Source organism: Sebastes fasciatus, chromosome 20, assembly GCF_043250625.1.
Source record: "Sebastes fasciatus isolate fSebFas1 chromosome 20, fSebFas1.pri, whole genome shotgun sequence".
Lineage (NCBI taxonomy): Eukaryota > Metazoa > Chordata > Actinopteri > Perciformes > Sebastidae > Sebastes > Sebastes fasciatus.
The window spans coordinates 2,478,694-2,501,500 of record NC_133814.1 but is presented as its reverse complement, the minus strand read 5'-3'; the positions used below and the strand labels follow the sequence as shown (position 1 = coordinate 2,501,500).

The 22,807-nt window shown below is 41.3% G+C and overlaps 1 protein-coding gene across 1 annotated transcript in view; it reads right to left on the bottom strand.

The window, feature by feature from the left end:
* The window catches only part of cavin1b (caveolae associated protein 1b), a 33,734-nt gene extending 15,012 nt beyond the window's left edge, over positions 1-18,722 (bottom strand). The window contains exon 1 of the mRNA XM_074619856.1: positions 17,901-18,722. Within this exon, the coding sequence (XP_074475957.1) occupies positions 17,901-18,431 (531 nt within the window). The 5' untranslated portion in view covers positions 18,432-18,722. The remainder of the gene's footprint in view (positions 1-17,900) is intronic.
* Positions 18,723-22,807: the final 4,085 nt, after the last annotated feature.

The following is a 22,807-nucleotide window of genomic DNA, read 5'->3' as shown; positions in this document are numbered from 1 at the left end:
CCACACACTGAGACCAATCTTGGCTAAATGTGGACTTTGAATCGGGACAGTACTTGGGTCATGACTGATGATGTTTCATAAGTCCATGAGAACACAAGCCACAACATTAGCCACCATAAATTACTTGTCATAAAAGACCAAGTGAGGTTGCTGCAACAAACCCCCTAGAGTGTATTGAATTGAGAAAGGGTGTGCTTATTAAGTTTCATTTGAAAGACAAAGGTAAATGTCATGTCCAAAGGCTCCATTTTTTTCACTTAGCCTCCTGTAGTGGATATCAGTAGTATTTTAGAGCCAGATTCCCTTTCAAGAGGTAGAAAACCCCATTTGGCACACTTTGGGTATCCAAGTGTGCCAAATGGAGAGTCCTCCTGGTCCTATCTTTAATAAAACCTTTGTAGAATCTATGTGCTTTGTGTTATTTATATTTGCTTTGGCACAGTTCTACACTGTAAGAAAAGTCTGTAAAAATACGGCCCAATGTACCGTGTTAATATGAAGGAATTTTCTGTATCGATTTTTCACAGGAGTTTTACCCGTATTTTTAACCTCCACTAGCAACCAAAGTTGGAAGAGGCAGAGACCATCACACACTGCAAATTTAGTTTGGATGTGGAGAAACCTTTCTCTCACTGATTTATGTTAAGGACTTAACGTTAGCTCAGTATCGTTTTAGCTGGAAAGCTGTTTTGTTGTTTAGTTCAGCTGTTGTTGACCGTTAACGTTACCAGATACGCCAGGAATATTTTGAGACTAAAGCAAGTTTGGTATTGTAATTTAGGTTTTATCAATGCTTATATTTTAGACTTCAGTGGACGTCAGGTAGAGTTAGCCCCAGTTTTAGCCTCAGTTGGTGCGCAAAGACCGATAGGTAAAGTACAAATGCTAGCGTTAGCGTCTGTTTTCCCTCCAGAATGTACGGTTGGGCCTGCTATTTGGCTCGGTACGGAGGAAATACTGTAAATTTACAGAATTTTCTGTTTTAGGATTAACAGAAGTGTCCGTGAATGGTACGGAGGACATCCTCTAAATCAACAGAAATTGTCGAAAATGTCTGTAAACTTAATGGATAATGGCCTGGTAATTTTCTGCCAGGATATTATCTGTTTTTCTACGGATTTTTTTCTTAGAGTGAAGTCAAAAAGTTGCCATACATTTTTCCTTTGGTTCATCACAGTTTACTCGGGCATCGTAACAGTCACAATGTTACTGACACTGGGGATGAATCCTCTGAGGTCTAACCTATCCATAGAAACTAAGATCATGTATATAGACCTGGTAGTTGTGGAGCTATTCTTGATTTATTTTGGGTATGTCTGTCTAGGCGAACCACACCTTCCAGCACCCTATAGGGCTTAAGAGGTTAAATGATATCCTAACCTCTGTCATACAGTATAACAGATGGTTTACATTGCCTGCTAACTAAAGCCAATATCAACCAGATGATATAGCAGTCTAATCCAGTCAGACCGGCTCCTTTGGGTGATGGATGTGTAGGCATACATTGCTTTAACCAGTCAAGGGACTGTGTGTGTGTGTGTATGTGTGTGTGTGTGTGTGTGTGTGTTTTCAGTACATTTCTCATGTGAGTGCCATGGGAAAGAGTGTGATGGTCACACACAGCATAAAACTCTGGGGAGAGAACTCCCTACTCTCCTCCGGTTTTCCACTCGTCCCCTTTAATCAGAGACATGGGACCAGAGAGAGAGAGAGAGAGAGAGAGAGAGAGAGAGAGAGAGAGAGAGAGAGAGAGAGAGATTGCTATATAAAGTGATGGCATGCCACAGGTCCCTGAGGGGGAGAGAGAGAGGGATGAGTCACCAGGCCTGTTGTTGCACTGTAGCACAGCGGCAACCTTTCTTTTCTTTTTGCCTTTCTTTTACTTTCCTGCATTATATTCATTCCTTCTGGGCGTTCATTCTTTCACCCCTTTCTTTCGCTTCTCTCTACCTTCTGTGGTTTCCGTACAGTCAGCGGTCGGAGAGTCAACTTTCATTCTCAGATCACTGAGGAATGAGACAGATCAGCGTCACGGCTCCATGGCAACCAAACATAGAGAAACCAAAATATTCCTGTGCCAGATCATCACAAAAACTCACTTGTTTTTATTCAGTTCAGTTCACTTGCTCCAGGAAGTTTTTAGAGACCTTAACCGATGGCATAAAACGAGGCAGCAGATCAGGGCTTCGTCCAAAATATCATATTATCCACTCTACATACTCAATATGTGTACCATCATTCAACATCATCATTCAAAATAAAGCGTCGTCATCACTCTTTGCAACAGTCACCAAGTGTGCCTTGGTCGAAGTCAACTGTAATAACACGTGTTTGATGCGGAAAGCTGGCAGAAGGAAAGAGGCTGGGTGACGCGTCATGAACGCGTCATCGGTTACGCTGCGCATGTCTGAAAGCCTGTGGTGTTAATGCACAGGCTGAGCGGAGTTATTAAAAAAAATTCCTGAAGCCGGATCATGATCCGGATCGCCAGCAAAATCTAATGGATTGTTCATTGTGCCACAACCCACCCCTCCAAAACATTTCATTCAAATCCATTGCGGACTTTTGGAGTAATCCTCCAAACGGACAAACCAACAAACCAACGCCGGTGAAAACATAACCTCCTTCCTAGGCCTTAGGCCTTGGCGAAGGTAAAAATAAGTGTATTTCCTGAAATGTTGAACTATTCCTTTTAATCACTTCCATTGTTCATATTTTCATCACCTCCATCCTCTCCTCTCCTCTCCTGGCCAGATGTGTCTCCTTGTGTTATTTTGTGGCCAACATGTGATGACAACATTTCCTACAGTGCTTAAGGCATCACAGGATGTTTACCAGCCATGATAGAGATGCTGGTATTGTTTTAATCTTGTGAGTCTGTGTGTGTGTGTGTCTTCATGGCAACATGTGGTCCTCCTGGAGACACCTACTGTAGAGGTAGCACTACCACAGAGGAGGTTTGGAGTACTTTGCCAGGTGTTTATATTCCTGTCTGTCTGTGGACAGATTTTGTCACCGCAATAGCGTCGCAACCGTGCAAGATGCAAGTCACGAAACTTTATAGGTGTGTAGTTTAGATCAAAAAGAAGGCCGGGTTCGAAGATGGGTGTGCTCAGCGTAGAGGTCTTCACGGGTCCAAACATTTGTGCCCAAACCCAAAAAGACACAGAAATGTTCTGTCACGGTGACGGATGACAACTCAGCTTTGCAGTTTTGTTACGTCTAACACAGGGGTCAGCAACCTTTACTATCAAAAGAGCCATTTTAGGCAAAAACAACAAAAAGCCGCAAAACATTAGAGCATTGTGATGAAGGTAACACAGTTTATAGTCTAAGTATATAGTATATAAGTCTAATGCAGTGAGGGCCAAAGAGACAATGTACTACAGAGTATTAGGAGCACACTGAGGGAAAAAAAATCAGATATTTCCAGAATAAAGGTTTACGAGAAACAAACTCGTAATATTACGAGAATAAAGTCATAACTTTACAAGGAAATAGCACGTAAAATTACTACTTTATAATACTATGACTTTTTTCTCATAAACTTCTGACTTTATTCTCTAATCTCAGATTTATTTATTTTTCCTCAATGTGGCCCTAATACTCCGTCGTACCGTCGTACCATAGACCTTCAACAATGATAAATAAAAATAAAAATGTAAACAAAAAACAGTTAATCATTTCATTTTTAAATATCCACAGGGAGCCACTGGAGAGGAGCTAAAGAACTGCATGTGGCTCCAGAGCCGCAGGTTGCTGACCCCAGATCTAACATAATAAAGATAACTTTGACTGTTTGCCCTTTTGAACCATGATAAAGATTGCTCGTTGCCGTGGCTGCTAACGTTAGCATTGCTAATTTGCGACATGTGCTCTCTGAGTCTGACCTCTGCTTTCTGACCCTTCACCTCCTGAGCAGGGGCACTCACTCATGCAGATCATTTGGTACCATCTTGTGCCCACATTATGCACTTTGCCCTCACACACAGAACTTCCATCATGATCAGCACTGTCTGATCACAGCCGGGTCTTCTCAGATCCACTCTGATATTAGACATAATGTTAAATAGACCCGGTAATGGAATGGGACCCGACCCCAGACCCGATTGACCGGGTCCCAGGTCGGGTCTCGGGTTCTAGAGTTTGGGTGGACCTGTGAAGACCTCTAGGTCTGACCAAGGGCCTCAGAAGTCGGGGGGGAAGGAATTAGGGAAGGGGGCCTCCCCACTTTACGACCCCTGGTCCAATTTGGCATCGTGGCTGGTGTGATCCCATCGCAAGATGGTCTCTAGTTCTTTGTGTATTCAGGAGCCACAACAGTTTGCATGAACCTCTTTTTCTACTTCAACAGAGGAGCTTTGTGAGGATGCACACATGAATCTAGCACAAATAAGGATTTCTTGAAGTGTTTCCAAGGCTGCAGACACGTGTGTGTGAGGCAGCTCATTCTCACTCCTTTCAGCTCTCACTGCAAGATACAGCTTGCCATTGTCGACTATCACTGGAAGATGCTTTTACGACATACTTTGGTTTGTGGGTATTCTGATCATGTACTTTCATGTAGCACACAAAAACACACACACACACACACACACACACACACACATGCAAAATGCGTACCTATAGACACACACAATCCTAAGTAGTGAGTAAACTCAGAACCCCATCATTAATAATTCCTCCTGTGAGTGAATCCATCCATGTGTACCATTCCAGCCCCACATCCAAAGACAACTTTAAAGGACCCAATATGTATATTTACAGTATTAAATCATAAAATGACCATGATATGTCATCAGAGATTAAGGAAACATGCTAAATTGAAACACGGGCTTCTCCGACAACTATACTACAGCCAGTATGTCCTCCTTTGACATTTCCATTCCAGTCTGGAACGTCTGTTTTTGTTTTGGCCGGTGTGATCCCGTCCAACACCCCGTTGCCACATATGAAACAAATTGGCACGCAAAAACAGCCTTCTGCAGCCATGGAAGCAAGCTAACGAACTGGATCAACAGAGATAACAACGTTAGATTCTACCCGACCTGAAAAGCCTCGGCACATCTCTCTGTGGTCCGTGTGCTGCTGGGTTATCAAGGCAACTAGTATCGAGACACACAGCCGATGAAGTGATTCCGACTGCTGCTGCTGGCCAGAGGCTAAAGCCGCGGACACAGGAACGTCAGGAGCATGTGGCGGCTGCATGGCATAGTGGCTACGTGATTCATGCGTCGGGCGTTCACACCAGCTGCGTTTCAGTTGCGTTTCTGCTGCTGCAGCTGCTGCTGTCAGCCCTTTCTTTCTACATAGAGTTTGCTTTTAATGGCCATTTCATTTCATTATAAATATCATTTATATTTATTTTAGACAGAGCAAGGTTAAGAAACATGTGGTAATTTGTAAATAATAGTAATAATCCACAATTAAAACTCCGTACTATATTCATTCATGGAGCTCTACAAGTCACTGCATGTTCTAGAACACTGTCCGGCATATATTTCAGAATAAAAGCCTCATGTTAACAAATGAAGGAATTTTGTCCACAGAAAAGACGCTTGAGGGCTTTTATTTTGAAATGAAAGCAGGAAGTGTTGATTTAAAAATAAGTCTTTACTTTTTTTTCATCTCCGTAACATATTGTACAGATAGACATCGAAACTTTAGTAATGTTGCTGGTATGATGTTAATATACAGTCAATAGATCACTTTCACTGTCTGTTGCTGCCGTGAGACGAGCGCTGCACGCGGCAAAAATAGGCGAGACCTCTATTCTCTAGAAGAGACGCAGCTGAGACGCGCATGCGGGCAGTGTTGCTGCTCTAACCTGTTAACACGTACGCCGAAATAAAAAACAACAGGTAACGCAGCCGCCAAGCGCTCCTGACGTTCCTAGTGTGTCCGGGCTGTAATGCCGTGATGCTAACACACGCTAACTGCTATCAGTCACACCGGAGGAGCGGACGGGCCACGGCTCCAATGTTTTGAATTTGGACCACAGTACCCATTTTAATACCTTAGCTGTCAGTACCACATATTGCTCCTTTAAGCAAATACACAAGATGAGCTTACATCATTTTTTAATTTGACTTGCACACTTTGAAGCTCCATCACAACCTTCACCTGACTTCTACTAAAGAGGGACCTAATTAAGATGTGCCAAGCATGCCGAAGCTTGGCAGCGCTGTCCTTCCTCTCTGGCCCTCTCTGAGTCTATGTACAGTTCCCCCATGCTTGACTAACAGGAGCGTGGACAGCGAGGGGATGACAGCGGTCGTTTCCATGGCCACCCGGTGTTACTCTTTCCAATAACAATGGGGGGAGGTTGGTGTTTATGGAGAGATTTATGGAGCTGCAGAAGAAGTGGTTTCTTCCTCTGCTATTTGCTCCCGTCCTTCACTGTCCAACGTGTCCTCCGCTTTATGCGAACAGGAATGTAAGGCCACTGATGGGCACAGTCATACACAGTATACGGAAGCCACTCATTCTAAAAGGGGAACAGTGATTTTGTATTGGTTGATTCCAACGGAATTGAGTTGCTAGGCAACAGTTTGGTTCCATGTTTACATCCTGTCAGCTGATGATATTTTCATACACTGCAACAGGAAATAAACTGGGACACATTTAGAATGTTTACGTTTAAAACCGTGTAATGGTCTAAATATCGTATATTTGTGACATCACAAATGGACAGAAATCCTAATGGCTCGTTTCAAACGCACAATTTCTGAATACGGGCTGTGTGTATTTCTCCGTATATTGAGCTGTTTTGATACTTTCACAGTATTTATATCGCACTTAAACCTGCTTTATAATATAAAAGACATGAAAATCAAATTTTTTACAATATGGGACCTTTATAATATATAAATGTCTACACCTAGCAAAGTGAAATCTTATACTTAAAGTTAAATTTTAGCGTTATTGACATTATAGAGCTGTCTGTCAACATCTATGAACATTGTTGTCGCTAACGCATTGCATTGTGGGATATTTATGCTGACGTAGTGTCCAGTGTACTGTAATATTTCACCGGTATGTAATTCACGTGCTATTGGTTTCATACTAAGGTTTCGGACATAACTAAAATATCTCAAATACTATCTTAGCGTACTAAATAGTGCGTTAGTGTGGAATTTCAGATGCAACCTATCTGCTGATGAAGACCAAGAGATGTAGCTGGAAGTTTTAGGGCAAGGGTCAGCAACCTTCACTATCAAAAGAGCCATTTTAGGCAAAAAAATCAGTCTGGAACCGCAAAACATTTGAGCATTGTGATGAAAGTAACACAGTTTATAGTCTAAGTATATGGTATATAAGTCTAATGCAGTGAGGACCCAAGTGCAAATGTACTACGGAGTATTAGGGCCACATTGAGGGAAAAAAAACAGAGATTTCCAGAATAAAGTCATAATATTACGAGAAGAAAAGGCGTAATATTACGAGAATAAAGTTTAACTTAATGAGAAAAAAAGTCGTAATATTACGAGAATAAAGTCATAACTTTACGAGAAAAAAAGTCGTAATATTGCCAGAATAAAGTCATAACTTTATGAGAAAAAAAAAATAGCACGTAAAATTACTGCTTTATAATATTACGACTTTATTCTCATAATACTACGACTTTTTTTCTCATAAACCTATGACTTTATTCTCGAAATCTCAGATTTATTTTTTGTCCATAATGTGGCCCTAATAGTCGAAGTACCGTCGTACCATAGACCTACAACAATGATCAATAAAAATAAAAATGTAAACAAAAAGCAGTTATTCATTTTCATTTTTAAAAATCCACAGGGAGCCACTGGAGAGGGGCTAAAGAGCCACAGGTTGCTGACCCCTGCTCTAGGGAAAAGAAATCTGGTAAATGGACCTTGAATTAAGGATTATTTGTCACGTGAGTTCTTATGTTGAGATCATAACATAAATAATGACCACAATGTTTGATAGTTAAATCTTTCTGGGAGGTGAAATCCACTGTTTTAAACCAAAGTACATTTAATAAAATGAGCCTGTTGAGAGTAATGAGCCTGATTTTTACACAGTAATTATGACTCTTGCAGTCACTAAAAACACCATAAACTTGATGTTGTTGACCAATGCATAGACACTAAAGTTTGAGGGAAGTCATCCTAACATTCAGATCATGATAGAACTAGATGAAATGGCTTTATCACAAGCGTACCTCTGTTCAGGGCCGATAAGGCAACTCTAGAGGAGTCAAAGCTGGAATCATATGACGGACTGAATCATATGAGGAAACAAACTAATAGCTACAGCTTTTGACTGTGAGTCATCGACGTCTGACTCATGTGGAAAAGCTTCTTAGAAATAAGAAATGATTTGGAGTAAGACAATGATCTGATAGATAATGTTCTATTGATGTCAAGAGAGCAGCGTTACAACAGATTTGTCATGCATTTCACCACAGCTGAAAAATTAGGACGGTATTTCTGAACAGTTTTAACTGAATATGTGAAGATATGTGAAAGCAGTGCAGTGAGACGGAAACTTTGAAGTGTCTGGTAGTGGTAGACTGAATGAATTATTACTGTGTGCAGAGAGAATCTACAGCCTATAATGTGCAAACAAGTACCAGAGATTTACACAAAAGATGTAAACAGTTGCATGCTATCCGTGTGCTAGATCCAAACAGGATTTGAAGGGCAAAAGTGAACCAGAATGGCTCCATTCTGAGGTCTGTGAATGTCTCTGTCTCTTACACAGTGAGCTCTATACCTGCAGTACTGTATAGGCAAAATGTTCCTTTTGTCCTTTGTGCATCACTCGTGGTAATAATTTAAAGCTGCAGTGGGTAGAAATGGAGCAAATATGATTAAATAAAGTTATTTGTTATAATACGGTCACTATATCCTGACAGTAGTGCATGAGACAGGTCATCTGCACTACTAATTAAAAAAAACATGTTCCTCTGTGTCCTTCGGTGCTCCACGATTTCATAGACAAAAATGACCAGTCAGAGCTGATCTGGAGTCTGCCGTCTCTGAGCAGCTGTCAATCACTCACAAACTCCGACCAAACGGTCAAACTAGGCAGCGCTGATCAAATATGAATCAATATTATGTTACTGTAATGCCTATTTCTCTCCTCAAATGTTGTAGTGTGTACTGTTTAGCTGTAAAATGAGAAGGTTTGTGACCCGGCCACAGTCGAGCCAAAACCAAGCACCGCCCACCGGCCCGGAGCGCACTCTCTCATGTGGTTCTGCCTAGTTTGACAGTTTGATCAGAGTTCGTGAGATTCGCGAGCAGTGATTAACAGTGACTGCTCGGCTCTGACTGGTTGCTTTCCTTCGGCGCTGTGAATTCATGCAAATGCCGTTATAGGAGCACCGGAGGACACAGAGGAACATGATTTTTTTTTTCTCAGATTATCTATCACATGCACTACTGTCAGGATATAGTGACAGTTTTATAAAAAAATACTTTTTATTTGCTTCAAAGACTGCAGATTTAAAGGGACTGTTTGTAACTTCTTACACGTATAAATCATTGCGGGTCGGTGTCCCATGCGCGCTCGCGTGTGGCTACTCTGTTCAGACTCAGACTCCAACACAAACTACACGGAAGCTCCAAAACCTCTTGGTTGTATCTAGTGAAGCCCGTCTGTTAAACAGTGTTGGCCACGGTCGGAGGACATGGGGGAGACCGTAGCTTTGGTCTCCAGGGCCGGAGTCTCTGCTGTACTCTGCTCCTCTGCTCCTCTGCCTGCTGCCTTCACTCACACACCGCGTTCGTTCTTGCTCTTTCGCTCCACTCTCTCGCGCATGCGCGCACAATACACACTGTAGAAGAACAACAACGCTGACTTTCGTTGACTTAACGGCCACAGGTGTCACTGTTAACAAGCAATTTCTGATTCTTACAAATAGTCCCTTTAAGGCCGAAGACTACAAGTATGAAAATGCAAAGAAGGTGGAGGTGTGGAGTTAGAAAGAAGTGAGTTTACCAGGCCTCTGTAGCCTCTCCACTCCCAAAGAGGCTCCATCAGCCACGACTTGCATAACACACCAAAATCTCCATGACCGGATGACAAATGTCTGAACGTCATGATTTAATGTTGAGGCCTTTTAATGTCAGCACCACTTGTCCAGGCACCGGCCTCTGATCTTCAAAAACCAAACAGGAACACAATCTCCTAAAGGCCCTTTCCTTCTCACAATCAAACAAGTATGTGATAGTTGCTATTTATAGACGGCGTCTCTCTCCCCTTCTCTTTCTCTGTCTCCATGAGCCCTCTGTTACCTCCCTCTCTGTCTCCTTTATCATCCTCTCCCTCTCTCTTTCCCTTCCTCCCCATTTTGCCAACGAGCTGTCGTCAATATCCCGACCATCCTGCCTGGCATTCACACCCCTCATATACCTACAGTACTCAACCAACACGCTCCCAAAAAGCACTGCTCCCAGCTGAAACAATGTTACACACAATCTGGCCTGTAAACTGAGCTGGGAACATTTTTTGCCTCACAATGTCCATATAAGGACCTGGATTGACCTGTGTGAGAAGAATGGGTTCACTCTTGATTCATTTGCATGCATTGCTCCCAGGCTGCTGGTGAAATGTGTTTCACAGATCTGGTTCTTCTGAGGGGGAAAACGTTCCTCATTTGTAAATCATTTGGATGAAGCTGGGATCACAGTTACATAAGAGCTGCATGTTTGACAAGGTGTTGCTGATTGAAATGTGGAGAGGGTGGAGGTAACAGGTGTTTTGGTGGAAAGTACGGCGCAGAAGAAGAAGAGAAGGACGAGCAAAAGCTGTTCTGACAGACTGTGAGAACAAGCTGTGGTACAAAGGGGAACAAAAGACAGATTTATATTTGTATTTTAGGCAATTTGCTGATAAAAAATTGGCTTTAAGCTCAAGTCAGACCACAAAAAAAGCAGCACAGTTTCAGTAGGCAGTATATTTTTGGCATCATTGGGGCAAAAATCCCATAATAACCTTTCAGCATTTTGTAATTCAAGTGTTCTGAGAGAAAACTAGACTTCTGCACCTCGAGACTTAAAACGTAAACGTAAATTTGTGAGCCTGGTCGATAACTCAGGGCTTTTGCCCTTTTCTATCCATAGGCAGTTATCATTGGAGGGAGGAGAGAGGAGATGGAGGAGGAGCCCAGTTGGCGGTGAGGCAGCATGGCCCATGCCCGGCCAGTTGAGAAGGTTTTTTTTTTTTTTTGTTATATAATTTATATATTTCTTTTTTTTTTTTTTTTTCTTATAACAAAATAAAATAAAATGAAATATGGATAAAACAAAATGGAAAAAAACCCAAAACGGATAAAATAAATAAATAAATAAAAAATAAATAGATAGATAGATAATAAATAAATAAAGAAAGAAAGAAAAATAAATAAAACCTTAAAACGGGAGACTTTGGCCAATCACAGATCATTTTAGAGAGAGAGAGCGTTCCTATTGGCTGTGCTCCGGCTGGTGGGCGGTGCTTGGTATTTCCTCAACTTGATCTCAACATGGCTGCCGGGTCACAAACGTTCTCATTTTACAGCTAAACAGTACACTACAAGATGATTCTGAGAACATTTGAGGAGAGAAATAGGCATTACAGTAACAGAATATTGATTCATATTTGATCAGCGCTGCCTAGTTTGATCGTTTGATCGGAGTTCTTGAGTGATTGACAGCTGGCCATCATAGACGGCAGCTGGACGGCAGACTCCAGATCAGCTCTTACTGCTTGTTTTCCTCCAGTCTGTGAAATCCTACAGATGCCGTTAGGAGCACCGGAGGACACCGGAGGAACACGATTTTTTTTCAGATTACCTGTTGCTTTAAGAGCTCCTGTAGGAACCAAAACAAAACTTCCTGCAGGTTCATTACTTTCTCAAACCAGAGAAATATCAAAATGACTGAAACATTCCTTAAAAGAACACGGTGATACTACTTTTATTACTAGCATTGCGCTGATTGGACCTATCGTGTTTTGATTTTTAAATGATGAACTCCAGGCAGATATTTAATATATACAAAACATTACAGATGACTTATCACAAACATGCTTACCCTTCAAAAAAAAAGAAGTATACTTCAAATGCATTTTATGAAGTAAACTTAAGTGTAGTTCAAGTATAATCTCAATCTACTTTATGTAATAAGTATACTAATATCAATGTACTAGTAGTATACTTGTAAGTGTACTACTTCAATACTTCTTGGGATTAAATTGGCCCGCTTTTTAGTTTATAAAAGTATACTTTTGAGTGTACTTTAAGTGTAAGAATAGCAAACTTTGAGTACACAAAGTACTCAACTACGTACTACTTCAATACTTCTTAGGCCCGCTTTTTAGTTTATAAAAGTATACTTTAAGTGCAAGTATTGATAGTTTACTAGTTTTATACTGGTAGCCCACTTTTTACTTTATGAAAGTGCACTTTAAAGTATACTCTCAGTAAATTACTAGTTTAATCGTTTTTATACTGCAAGTATATTTGTATATACTTGTAGCCAACTTTATCGTTTATGAAAGTGCACTTTTGAGTATATTCAGTAGTTAAATAGTAAAGTATACTAACTTATAATTTATAGATTAAGTACAATTATAAACCAAGCATACTTAGACTTTTCTGTATACTTGTCAGTATGAGCCAAGTATACTTAAGTATACTTTTGTCAAGTATATCTCTGATAAGTACATCAAAAGTAAACTGAAAGTATACTACCCATGTACCAGTAGAGACTGATGGCTGAGAGAAATACATACTGTTGACCGATTGACTCGAGGAGCACTTTGAGGAGGGTGGAATAATAGATGTGGGCGAGTATAAGAGCAAAAGATAAACTAGAAGAGGAGATGAACAGGGAGTGGACGGGCGTGTTGCAGATGAAGAGCAGGGACCATATTTAGACAGCTGATTCATAGCACAGGCATCCCCGGCTCTGCATGCGTTTAACCTCCTCCTGCCTCCTCCTCCTCAATCACCGCCCTGTTCCTCCCTTTCCCTCGCTCCTCCACCCACCAGGATAATTCACTCCACATCGTGTACTCCTCACTCCACCATGCCCTAAAAACACCATCCCTATACTCCCTCAGGCTACTCCTTCACTTCCCTCTCCTTTCATTCTTCTCCGATAGATCCGTCCTCTCGATTGATCAGGTCATCTAAATACATCATCAAAACAGATCTGGAATAAATCATTTTCAAAGATACCCTTACAAAAATAAAGTTTATTCAAGTGTGGGCCTATTTAGTCCCAAGAAGTATTGAAGTAGTACACTTACAAGTATAAAACTAGTACACATTCTGTATACTTATACTTGCAGTACAAAATAAGACTTAGAAGTAAACTAGGTACTAGTATACTTAAAAGTATACTTTTATAAACTTAAAAGTGGGCCTAGTTAAACTCAAGAAGTATTAAAGCAGGACGCTTATAAGTGTACTACTAGTACATTGATATTAGTATATTTACTACAAAAAGTATACTTGGGAAATATATACTTGAACTTTACTGAAGTATGCTTCATAAAATAAACTTGAAGTACTTTTTGGTGAGGGAATGCAGATTGAAAAGTGTGCCGTCATAATGAGAAGGCGATGAGCTGTACAGACTGGGATGAAGGAACACATTCTCAGACAGTTTCTCCTTCAAGACATTAATATTGTTGCACTGTTTGACCATTTGATCCACTGTTCATATAAAAAAAAAAAACTGGATAGAGCAGCTTTGATCGACTAATATGTTCATTACTCCGTTTCTCTCTCTCAAATACACACACACACACACTGGAGTAGAGTTGTCACATTCCAGGTTGGATCCGCGGTAAGTGAAGTATAAGCTCTGTTCTCTGGCAGCACAGGTGTGAGGGACTAAATATCAGACTTACTGGATATTCAGGCTTAAATGAGCCACACACACACACACTCCCAAGAGGAGGACAGCTGCTCTAACAAGGCGACAGATACTCCAAACAGATGTGCTGACATTGCTGCTGCTGATTTACACATCCTACAGTAGCCTGAGCTATTGTGCAGCATACCAGTGGCATTATGGGATATTGTTTGCATTGCTGACAATAAACCACAAGTGGTTTTGATTTGTGACACAATGAAATATAATGTAATCTGACTGATTCATATAATTGAAACCACCAGGGAGAAACATATCCAGTGCATGTTTGTGTGGAATCCGCTCATTAAAGGTCCCATATTATAAAAAAAGTGAGATTTTCATGTTTTTTTTTATTATAAAGCAGGCTTAAGTCCTATATAAATACTGTGAAAGTATCGAAACACTCAATCCACAGGGAAATACACTCAGCCCGTATTCAGAAACCGTGCATTTGAAACATGCTGTCAGGATTTCTGTCCATTTGTGATGTCACAAATATACAATGTTTAGACCCTTTACATAGATTTAAACGTAAACATTCTAAATGTGTCCCAGTTTATTCCTGGTTGCAGTGTATGTGAATGTCATCAGCTGACAGGAAGTACACATGGACCCAAGCTGTTGCCTAGCAACGCAATTCTGTTGCAAATTCCATTGCAATTCCGTCGAAATGCGCTAAAATGGAGCGTTTCAGACAGAGGGTAAATACAGGGGTGTTCAGGCCGACAGTATGAGGAAAATAAAGAGTTTTTTGAACATTACAGCATGTAAACATGTTCTAGTAGAAACACAAAATACAAGTATGAACCTGAAAATGAGCACGATATGGGACCTTTAAGTCTTCCTATAGAAGCTTTTATAGTTATGTATTAAAATGCATGTATACATATTTACCGTGTCTGAGGTTTTTTTTCATAAGAAAAACAAGATGAGCAAAGTCATGACTCCCTCCAGTCTAAGCCTTTTTAGGACCACACTAGGTGAAGGGGGGCCCAGGAGGGAGTGGAGGAGGGAAGACTGGTGGTGGGTCAACAGCCGCTAATAAAGCAGAGATTAAACACCCCTATGTTCAGACTACAAAGCCCTGGCGCTGTGTCCTCCCCTGTGTGAGCTGACCCTATGTAACGGTAAACACAGCTCAGTGATCGTGTGTTTTTATTATCCGCAGCGGGTCCAGGGCGGGGGCTTTTCCTCAGGGCGCAAACAGCACAAGTACAGTATGAATCAGGGTTGTCTGAATCTAAACTCGTTTCCCACCTAACACAAACTGAAAAGTGAGGAGCATTTTTGGAAAAAAAAAAATGTCTGGAAAAGATCAGTAAACAGAATGTGTTGCTAGGTCACTAACCTACAAATAGACTCACATTAGCTCATGAACCCCCCCAGGGATAAGATTATTACCTACATGGGAATGTTGACTTCGTATTGCAACGTCAACACTGTAAATGAGTAGATCCTAGCTGTAGGAGTGAATATATATTCAATAGTTAGGTGAATTAAAACCATGTAACCTTAGACTAATCCTAGTTTTAGGATTCAGTATAAGCCAACTATACTTGGACTTTTCTGTATACTTGCCAAGTACACTTAAACTTTTCTGTATACTTTTCAGTATAAGCCACCAAGTATACTATAATTTTGTTAAGTTTAACTAACTGATAAGTACATAAAAAGTAAACTGAAAGTCTAATCTCTTAACTTAAGTTTAAAGAAGTATACTAATAGCATACTTGAATAAACTTATTTTTTGTAAGGGCTAGCCTACTACTACTACTACTACTACTACTACTACTGTACTACTGTCTTTGTACTTCTACAGTGTTCAAATTGCTGTTATGGGTGGCGTTGACGTGATTGTTCATGGTACTGTATAAGTGCTGGTGAGTCCTAACAAAGGCCAAGTATTTATGTGTTGACACACTGTGCAAGTAGCCAGATAAACAGTGTTACAGTTCGGGGGGGCGTTGGTGGAGTCTTTCTCCGTCTACTGCTGATTTTGAAAGAATCTGCCCTTGAAGGGCAACAGAGGAACAACAGAAAATTGAAAACAGAACAACCCATTGCGGTTTGCTTCTTTTAATGAAGATGAATCTGACATTATGTCATTGTTGGCAGCCGTAAACTAAGGCAGTGTTTCGAGTTAGCGAGGGAGCCAGAGACAGAGAGCATTTCAGGGGGGAGTTTCTCTCGCCACAGGGCAACGCTAGCAAAATCCGCTTTGTTTTTCACAGTGTGGTATTTCAAGTACTGGAAACTTGGAACCCCTCAGCTTCAAGACTTTATTAGATACTAATTAAAACGTTGATTTACGATCCTTTTAAGATTGAGAAACAGTTCAGTCATCAACATACCTTCAGATGTGATGACGGAGATTATCATTTTCATGCTGCTCATCTGCAGATCATTATGTATTCGCTGGTATATGCCAGGACAAGGAAGCCAATATATAAGCATGTTACAATATAGCATTCACAGTCAGACAGTGTGGGTTGCTTAAGATGGAGCTCTCATTTGACTTGTGTCCAGCTGTTGGACAGAGACTAAGAGAGAGAGAGAGAGAGAGAGAGAGAGAGAGAGAGAGAGAGAGAGAGAGAGAGAGAGAGAGAGAGTGAGGTCGGTCCAAGCCACGATGTCTGAGTCAAGGGTGGAAACTCTGAATGTTCTCGCGCCACTGTGCAAAAAGCTGCAAGCTATTACACATCACACAGCGGGCTAAAAAAAGAAACAGGGCTCCCCTCAACTCCCCTCAAATAAAAAAAAGAAAACTTGTCTTTTCAAATGAAACATCTGCCGTTCAGAGCTCTCCTCTCTCCTCGGCTTTAAACAGGACCTTGAGCGTGCTTGTGGTATTTTCCATCTTTGTTTAAAAAAAAAAAAAAAAAAGGGGAAAGAGTGAAATGACTTAACGAATGGATTCCGTATGATTTGGGCAGCCGGTGAGGTTGGCTTGTGTTCTTTAGTCCTATATATATATATAGTGGAAGGAAAATATCTGGAAGCCACCTGTAGGGATACTGAGCACTGAACCAATGTACAGTTAGATTTGGGGTGGGGCAGGGGTGGTGTAGAGCAACATCTGGGCGATCACTGCTTCTGTGTGTTGTTTAAGAACATAATGAGTTGTGCCCCCAGGCTAAAACAAATGCTTGTACGTCGATCAAAGAAAATTACGTCGCTTGGAGCTATTTGTCATCCATGAATACTCGGAAAATGTAGCACATACCAATCTGGAAAATGACCTGAAGCTGTTTTTTTCCCCCCAATAAACAATCCGGCAATTGTTTCAACTGATGTGTATCATTAGGTACATCTTATATAATTTGTTTTGCCACATACATTTTGAATGTGACATTATTTCTGCCTGAATATGATCAACGTTTTTTTCCAGTCGATGAAGTTTTTCTACCGTGCAGAAGTTGTAGGGAGGTGGTCGGGGCGGATGGTTGGCACACAAGAGTTCAGGTCAGGTCACATTTATACGACAAAAACCCTTCAGGGTATATTTAAGGTTAGGTTTAGGGTATAATTATCATCACATACAAGCATCGAAGCTGAACTAAATATATTGAATATTCTTGTTTAAAGAATAAAAGAGTACATTTATATCTGTTAAATATGATCTGTCCTGGGAAAAGCAGTACTTTCTGAGTGGCATGTTTTTGGTATTGCGGTTTCAGTGATGAGAGATAGCACACTTTGAGCATTGCCAGCAATACTTTGAGGTAACATCCAACCACTCCCTGAAATCCTCTGCACCTCAAATTGAGAAATGTCTTTGGCAAACACTCTCCCGTTCACTCACATTAAACCACCACATCCACCATTTTCAGTAGGATTTTTTATGAAGTGATGACATGGTGGTGACATGACTTTCATTCCCATTCAAGAACCCAAGTATTTGTTTGGTTCAGCAGTGGGCCACACCCATCCCTAAACCAATAAGGTGCCATATAATTTACATACCCCACAGACAAACCATAAACCACACATTGATACATGTATTTATACACACATGCACTCTCTCACCTGGTAGATCATGACTTTAAAGTTGCGTCTCTTGAGCAGCTCGGCCTCGTTGCTCTCCAGCTTCTTGATCTGGCCTCCTTGCTTCTCCAGGGTGGCCCGCACGGTCTTGACGTTGACGCTCACCTTGCGCACCTTCTCCATCATCTTGTTGACGCTGTTGGACGTGGTGCTGTGGTTCTTGGCCAGTTTGGTGAGCTCGCCCTGGATGCCGGTCACCGAACGCTCCATGTCCTGCTGCCTGGCCTCCAGCCCGCTCTGGGTCTGCTGGATCTGGTCCACCGCCCCGATGATCTTGTCGAGCAAAGTCAGGACCATGACCCCGTTCACCTGCTGGTCCGGCTTGCCCGCTTCGTCCTTGTCTTCGGCGGCGTCCCCCTCCGTGCCCATGTGGGACAGCTCTTTCCTGGCCGCGGCGAGGGCATCGTCTTCGTCGTCCGAGGGCGGGAGGTTGACCTCGTCGTCTGAGATCTCGGTGAGGCTTTGAGGCTCCAGCATAGCACTCGTGGATTCCAGCGCTTCCATGGCTGCCATGTCAGTGGATTTTGTAGTGTGCAGTCAGCTAATCAACCTTTACTTTGACAGTTTACTTTCTCACCTGCTTTTCACTTTCTTCTCTTCTCTGGACCGCTGTTCTTTTCCCCTCCTACTTTGAAACTAACTTTCCAGCATATATGCTCTCTGTCCCTCTGTCTGTCTGTCTGTCCTTTCTACTTCAAATCCCTGGAATCAGGCCAGTGTGCAGGGGAGCCAAGCGATGCTGGATGTTACCACATGAGCGTGAGGATGTGAATGCCACACCAGGCAGAGAAACCCTCCAGTCAAGCTACAGCGGGCAGGGTTTTTTTCCCCCCTTATTTTCCATTGGACTCTCCCCCTCTCTTCAAACTCCTCCCCATCTCCTCCCTAAACACACACACACACACACACACACACACCACTAAGAGTCCACCTCCAGCTGGTAGGTCCAGCCCCCTAGATGATTCAGTAACACACCCCTTTGGTCTTGCCTTGTCCCATCAGCATGGTTGGAATAGTTAGAGCAGAGCTGCACTGATCTGCTTGTATACAAGCTCAGGCACAGCAGAAGGAGGAATGTCAGACAGGATCTGTTACTGTTTCCACTCCTCTCCCCTCTTCTATGCAGAGCATGTTCACTTTATGGGAGGGCTGGTCAGATTTATAATGGATGAAAGACACCAGGAAGGAAAAATACATAAAAAAGCCACAATTGGAAATAAGATGTGTAAGTGTTGCTCTAAGGTCTTTATTAGCTTTTTCCAGAGTTTTTAACAATAGGCCTATCTCGCAGCCTTCATCAGTGAATGGTGTTGGGCCATTAGTCATGGACCACTAGGCTCGTGGACACCGCCATTCAGGGATGAAGGCCTTGAGATGTGGTTGAAAGTTCAGAATAAAGCTATATGGAGACCACGAGTTTAAAGGTCCCATATTGTAAAAAGTAAGATTTTCATATCTTTTATATTATAAAGCAGGTTTAAGTGTTTTATAAATACTGTGAAAGTATTGAAGCGCTCAATATACAGAGAAATACACACAGGCCGTATTCAGAAATTGTGCATTTGAAACAAGCCGTTAGGATTTCTGTCCATTTGTGATGTCACAAATATACAATATTTAGACCATTACACGGTTTTAAACGTAAACATTCTAAATGTGTCCCAGTTTATTTCCTGTCACAGTGTATGTTAATGACATCAGCTGACAGGAAGTAAACATGGACCCAAACTGTTGCCAGGCAACGCAATTCTGTTGTAATTCCGTTGAAATGCACTAAAACGCAGCGTTTCAGACAGAGGGTAAATACAGGTATATTCAGGCAGACAGTATGAGGAAAATAAAGTTGTTTTTCTTAAACATTACAGCATGTAAACATGTTCTAGTAGAAACACAAAATAAAAGTATGAACCTGATAATGAGCACTATATGGGACCTTTAAATTATCTTGCCAAACTACTATTCCAACAAAGAACTTACATGCTAACATTTAGCAGTGGCTTTGTCATGAAGGAAAAAAGACTCATCTTGACTTTAGAAGATTATATAACATCATCAATATTTTCACAAAACTCATGTTATATGTACAGTTTCATCCATGACAACAGATTACCTTACCCCAAAACACAAGCTAAAATCCATTGTATATATTGATGATGTCGCTGGTTCATTTGTGTCATTATGTATGTATAGGAATTGATCTGGCAAAGCAGAAAGAACATAACTTTCACCTCATCACCCTCCAGGGTTTCATGAATAAACAAGATCCTCTTGGGGGTTGAGTGAGGACCAAGACCTTATTTAGGTTCAAGCTCAAGTCCAGACAAGTTCTAAATGGGCTGAGACAAAGGCAAGACCATTACAAAGGTATAGACTGAGAGGGGGTATTCCAGTGATTCAGTACAGCAAGGCAAGGGAATTTAAAGGTCCCATATCATGCTCATTTTCAGGATCATACTTGTATTTTGTGTTTCTACTAGAACATGTTTACATGCTGTAATGTTCAAAAAAACTTTATTTTCCTCATACTGTCGGCCTGAATATGCCTGTATTTACCCTCTTTCTTAAACGCTCTGTTTTAGCGCATTTCGACGGAATTGCGACGAAATTGCAACAGAATTGCGTTGCTAGGCAACAGCTTGGGTCCATGTGTACTTCCGGTCAACTGATGACATTCACATACACTGCAACCAGAAATAAACTGGGACGCATTTAGAATGTTTACCCTGTGCAAAGGGTCTAAATATTGTATAAACGTAAAAAACACAGGACTTTCACCCAGGAGACAGCTGTTCTCTCAACCCAACCAGTCGAGGCAGATAGCCGCCCACCCAGAGCCTTGTTCTGCCCAAGTTGTCTACCCGTTAAAGGGAAGTTTTCTCTTGCCGCTGTTGCATAGAGTGCTTGCTCATGGGAGGGGGGGGGGGGGGACGAGGGGAGGATCGCTTGTTGGGTCTCTCTAAATTATAGAGAACGGTCTAGACCTGCTCTATATGAAAAGTGTCTTGAGATAACTTCTGTCATGATTTGACGCTATATAAAAATAAATGTAATTCCTGTGTGAAACTAAGTCAGCGTTGACTTATTTTACCATCATTTTGTTAGGTAACTTCCGTACTTTGGTGATGCTAGTTACTTAAGAAACATACTTATTTTAACCCAATCCACAATATTTTCCTAAGGAGATTCCAAGTGATTCCTGCTTTGCATCACGTATGGAAAAGAGGACAAAAGGCACACCTTCATCCCAGTCTTTCCCAGTGTCATAACTGTACTTCCGGAGCATCGATTTTAGAGTCTGATGCCATGATCCCGGACGAGCCCCCATGTGTTACGTTCTGCTCAGTTTAATGTCCAGGGGATTGAGGGAGTAACAAAATAAATTTGTAAACCCGGGAATGAGAGGACTGGCAACAAGATTGTGTGATAAATAATCATACAATTTATTAACAAAAATATGAAAAAAATGTACAAACACAAAATGAAAACTACTTCTAACAGAAAGCAGAAGTTAAGTACACATCTAAATAAATACAGCAATAACCCAATATTAAAACACTCAAATTAAAGCTACTGCTTAAAAGTGCAGCGCAAAACAACCCGAAGGTACACAACTTAAATCTACCTCTCCACAGAGACAGCAAATGATCAGGTGCTAAACAAGTTAACACTACTTTCTAACAATATATCAGTAAACACACTTGATTCACAATATAACAATGCCGACTCCGACTCACCCGCCAACCACAACGTCAACCACCACACACAGTATCAAATACTGCCGTTTGGCCCACTGGCAACTTGTCCTCCATTCTCCTGCCGTTATATACTCTCCGCCTTGATTACTGATCAGCTGCAGCCGTGTGCTTCCCTGGACTGCGGCTGCACAGGGGAGGAGGGCGGCACCTGAGGAGACAGAGAATAGGGCAGAAAAATATAACATACATGCAACACAGCACGGCACGTAACATTAACCAATAACTTTTGTTGCCTAAACCTAACCAAAACCTAAAAACTAAGTAAACCTACGGTGGAAGTTTATTTTGAAAAGACACTGTATGCATGCCCTAAAGCATCCCCTGCTTTATGGTCTATTTGACTCTAAATGGGACCATCATTTACTAAATGAACATCATGCTGTATTGAAGACTTGAAACTAGTGATTGAGACCATAAACTCATGTTTACAATGTTTACTGAGGTAATAAATCAAGTGAGAAGTAGGCTCATTTTCACATCGACTTCTATACAATCAGCCTTCTTTTTGCAACCAGAAGAGTTTAGAAAGAGATTAGAAAGAATGCAAGTTTAAGACACTTCAGCATTGGCTTCACTTTTACGACTCCGGAGAAGCCCACTGTGCAAATGAAGGTAATGTTAAAGGGGAATACCACCTAAATGAAGAATTCTAGTATGTTATTTCCATGGTCGAGGAAAGTTCAATCAATATTTGTGAACATGAGCTACTCTCTCTCTCAAAGCCAGAAACCAGAGAAGTAAGTCTCAATCTTGTGCTGTCATCAAGCCTGGAGCTGCTTCATAGAAAATGAATGGGAAACTGTGTGGACCCACAGAATATTTGTTTTCTTTTTTTATACCCAAATGAGCTTTATTCTATTGTAGTGTTGTCAGTTGTGAAACAGAAAATGTTCCCATATACTCAGAACATTACCCTGGGTGCTCTCAGTGTCATCTAGAACATCTCTCCCCAGTCATTGTCTGCAGTTCACACTTTATACCTGATGACATCAGAAATTTGAGTTTTAGCACTGTAGTTTTTGGATTTGGGAGAGAGTTGTTCATGTCCACTAATATTTTTTTGGACTGTCTTACACCATAGGAATAACTTGTATGAATTTTGAAAATGGGAGCAGTTCCCCTTTAAAGTTAAAT